Source organism: Pygoscelis adeliae, unplaced genomic scaffold (genome assembly GCF_000699105.1).
Source record: "Pygoscelis adeliae isolate BGI_AS28 unplaced genomic scaffold, ASM69910v1 Scaffold93, whole genome shotgun sequence".
Taxonomy (NCBI): Eukaryota; Metazoa; Chordata; class Aves; order Sphenisciformes; family Spheniscidae; genus Pygoscelis; species Pygoscelis adeliae.
Window position 1 is genome coordinate 168,697 of NW_008824469.1, and position 3,748 is coordinate 172,444.

Sequence of the window (3,748 nt, forward strand, 5' to 3'; positions counted from 1 at the left end):
TTTAGCATCATTCTCTCTGCCTCAAGTTCTGCAGGGGAATAGCTTCAGCATGCTTTTACAAAAGTCTACCAGCACAAAAATAAGGGTATCTGGTGTCACACTCTTAAATGTTTCTCATATAGGGCCAGGCAATGAAATAATGCCCATCTCCACAGCTTTACAAAAATTTGGGAAACAAAATATCAAATAAGGATTAACAAACACTTCATTTTGGCATATGAAGGTCACTCATTAAATATTAGTATTTCTTATGCATATCCCACATAGTCAGCAAACTACTAAATATGCAAATTGCTCATAGAAACACTCAAGACTCCATATATAAAAACTGTAACACATTTACCTGTGAGATGGCATTCTTTAGCATCAAAAGAGTATCTTCAGTCAGTACACCAAACTTTATCACTTTAGGAAGAACCTCATTAGCTTCAGTCAGGTCATTAGGTTCAGTAACTCTTTCTAAACAGTATACAAACAATAAGAATAAGTCTAATTATTTGATACAGAAAGCACAAACCATAAACTCCTTTCCATAATAAGTTAAAAGTCCAATAAAACAAACTGTGTTTGTAATAAACTAGGTTTGATGCAAGTCACTTCCAAAACTAGTGCTGGTTTTAATAGTGCAGATGCTTTTTCAGAACGGGTAGAAAAATACTCAAGTGTCATCATCTGACTCTAAGTCTTTACAATCTAGCCTTGTAGTTACCAAATGGTTTTCTGTTCAAACCAAACAGTGGCCTTGATTTGAACTCCTATTCTACAGACAGACCTGGAAAATCTTGCACAGAACTGCCATAAAATGACCAAATAAGTTATCATAATTTTCTTTTTTTCTCAAATGTCTCAAACGTTTCTAGAAAAACTGAAACTGAAACTAATAGGCACATACAAAATGCTTTGTAGCTTTAAACCACGCATGTTGCTGTGAGCCCGCATAAATGTTTATGCTGGGGCCAGTCTCCGGCACTAAATTAGAGTTAATAGAGTTATTACTGTTGATAGTTCCTGCATATAAGTGTGGAAATACCTGTTTGCTTTAGCGTAGAAGCTGTTTCCTATGGGGCTAGAGCTAGATACTGCGGTCTGATTGCGACCAGAACCAGAGCTACTCCAGATGCTGGAATAACTATTGTCATTGGTTTTATGACAAAAGTATGAACTGACAGAATGAAACATGCTGCTGTTGTGTATCAGAATTTGAGTCAGGTCAGCAGGTCTGATACCCCAGTTGTGCTTATCACCACCTTATGATCTAACTTTCATATACAGCTCCTCATCCTCAAAACACTTTACACAGTTCTAGCAGTTGTAGTAACTAAATATTCTTAGTTCCCCTGAGTGCAGCATGAAAGCTTCATCTTTGCTGGTAAAATGCAGAAGATATGTAACTTTCCATAAATTTCATATGAAAAGCATTCCTGATTCCTAGTTCCACTCTGAGAGTATTCATACCCAGTTAATTAAGCTGGATATGCACTATCCTGAACCCCAGTCACTATCACCTTTTCTGTGTGAAGTACTGTTTAAAGTAAGGACTGAAAACGCTGAGCCTGCAGTTGTTCAGGGCACATACCTTTGGTGTCTCTCAGAAAATACACAGTAAAATCTGACACAAATTCTTCAGGAATTTCATTAAGAGCCACATAGAAACACACTTTGTCAACTTTCCGTTCTCGTAGCTGAAACGGAAAATAGAAAGGAAGTATGACTATTACTCTTTGCTGCCACGTTTCTTAACAGCAAGAAAATGTTTGCCTGCTGTGAGCAATAGGACAGAATCATTACTTTAACTCCATTATCTTCACACTGCTGTCCAAGTAAATTACTGACATAAATGAAATGTTAAAAAACCAGTCAGCTAACAGTAACAATCATCAGCTTTGAAAACCATGTTGATTTCCAGACCAACAGGACTAAAAGCATTAGAAAGCACTTAAATGCCCGCCCCCCCATGCCTTTCTGAGAATGTGCAAGCACCTACTGCCCTTCCACCTGCATCTCAGTCATAAAGCAAGTTTAGTTAGAAACCCCAGACTCTATCCTGACCATCTAATTAGGTAAAAGACTTGAGGTACAAAAGCCTTTGTTCACTGTTCCTTACATGCTCCTCCCATGGTGTCTTTATCTAGCAATTATTCTAACTGCAACTTTTCTTTTACAAGCAACTCTGGGAATAGCTAATGTGGTACCTGAGTAACTCATTGCTGCATTTCCTCACCAAAAATCATAGTGTTTTGCCAAGTAAATTACCTTTGCAATGTCTTGTCAGTCAATGTCAGAGGCTGTGGCAAACACCACAGGCCATTGGTTTTGAACAGAAATTCCTGTCCCTGTAAAATATTCTGTTCTGCTCTGAGTACTTGCTCTGCACTGTACCTGCTTAATTTGCCTACCAGTTTTACTGAAACACGTGCATCAGAAAGCCAGCGTCTTCATATCCACAAAAGAACAGAGTGAAATACAACAGACTTACCTGCAGTGTGTGTTCCATACTGTCCGTTGTAAATCTTTGCTCCAGTTTACTCAATTCAGACCCACTAGAGAGAGTTGATAGGTGACCTGACACACTTTCATTGTCTGTAGATTGCAGAGGGATTGTCTTGCTTTTCTGAGTCATCCCTAAGAAAGAATAACACAAGAGAACTCAATTAAAGAACAGGTATTCCATGCATGAGATGGATCCTTCCAATTTTCTCAAACTAAATGACAGAGCATTTTCTTACATCTTCAAGCATCACCTTTCAACAACCAGCCATCAAAACTTGGTGTTAATGGTACATTTTCCCAAAGGACAGCACTATTGCTGAAGAACTGAATCCAAATACGCAAGTGACTACACTGCATTCCACAGGTAACTGGGCTTTCTTTAGAATATCCTTACCAGCATTTTCCAACGCAATTGATCTTTTATGACAAAATAAGTAGATTAACACATTTCAAAATGAAACCACTTTGTAAAAGGAAATGCAAGCAATTAAGGGTTTTGTCGTGCCAGATCTATGATGTGGAAAATGTTTATAGTTATGTCATGTCCAAGAAGTGATGGTGAAGACACTGTAACACAGGAACAACTGCGTGAGTTCCAAGGCCAGGCAAGAATTTCAAACTTTATTTCATACTGTCTTTCAGAAGGTGCACCATGTCTTCTTCCCCTTTCAGCACAGGCTTCTGGACACATAAAAGAAGTAGAAAAGGCATAGCTGCATCCCCAGCTGGAAAGGTCATGCCCCTTTGTGTGCTGATATTATTATCAAGCAATAATAATACTCCCTGTCTTACTGCTTTTAAGCATTAACCTGGCAGCATTGCAGCTGCCTCCATTCAGAGGTGCAGAGTGGGAAGCTGAATTGTATCATTCCTTTAGTCTACTTACACCCACACCAGGCTTCAGCACTTAGCTTTCATGGTCCTATCTTCTTTGCACAGTATGAACAAAATTCTCTTATGGCTATAAAATACCAGGCCATGACTCTCTGCTGTTTCAGAAGCTTGTGGGAGTTACACAGATACCGACAGCAGAGAAGATGTGAATCTCTGAGCCATGGAAAATCATTGCTCTCTTCTGACACCCTTTCTATCACTTTTCCTTTATTTTTTTCAAATTTTTTGTGAAAGGCTTCTCTGCAATACTGTGGTTAAAGTACTGGACCAATCTTAACTCTTTACAGGACCACCACTTTCATCCTCAATAAACTGTATCAGAATAAAGAGAAGAGCTTGCAGCTCTTAAGACCAGGGGAATTAA

General features: G+C 38.7%; 1 protein-coding gene across 1 annotated transcript in view; it reads right to left on the minus strand.

Annotated features, from left to right (window-relative positions):
• The window catches only part of DNAH10 (dynein, axonemal, heavy chain 10), a 59,148-nt gene that overhangs the window by 53,728 nt on the left and 1,672 nt on the right, over positions 1-3,748 (minus strand). Inside the window, exons 4-6 of the mRNA XM_009321209.1 lie at positions 2,477-2,622; positions 1,577-1,682; positions 344-459 (exon numbers count right to left, since the gene is read on the minus strand). Coding sequence (XP_009319484.1) covers positions 344-459; positions 1,577-1,682; positions 2,477-2,622 — 368 coding nt within the window. The remainder of the gene's footprint in view (positions 1-343; positions 460-1,576; positions 1,683-2,476; positions 2,623-3,748) is intronic.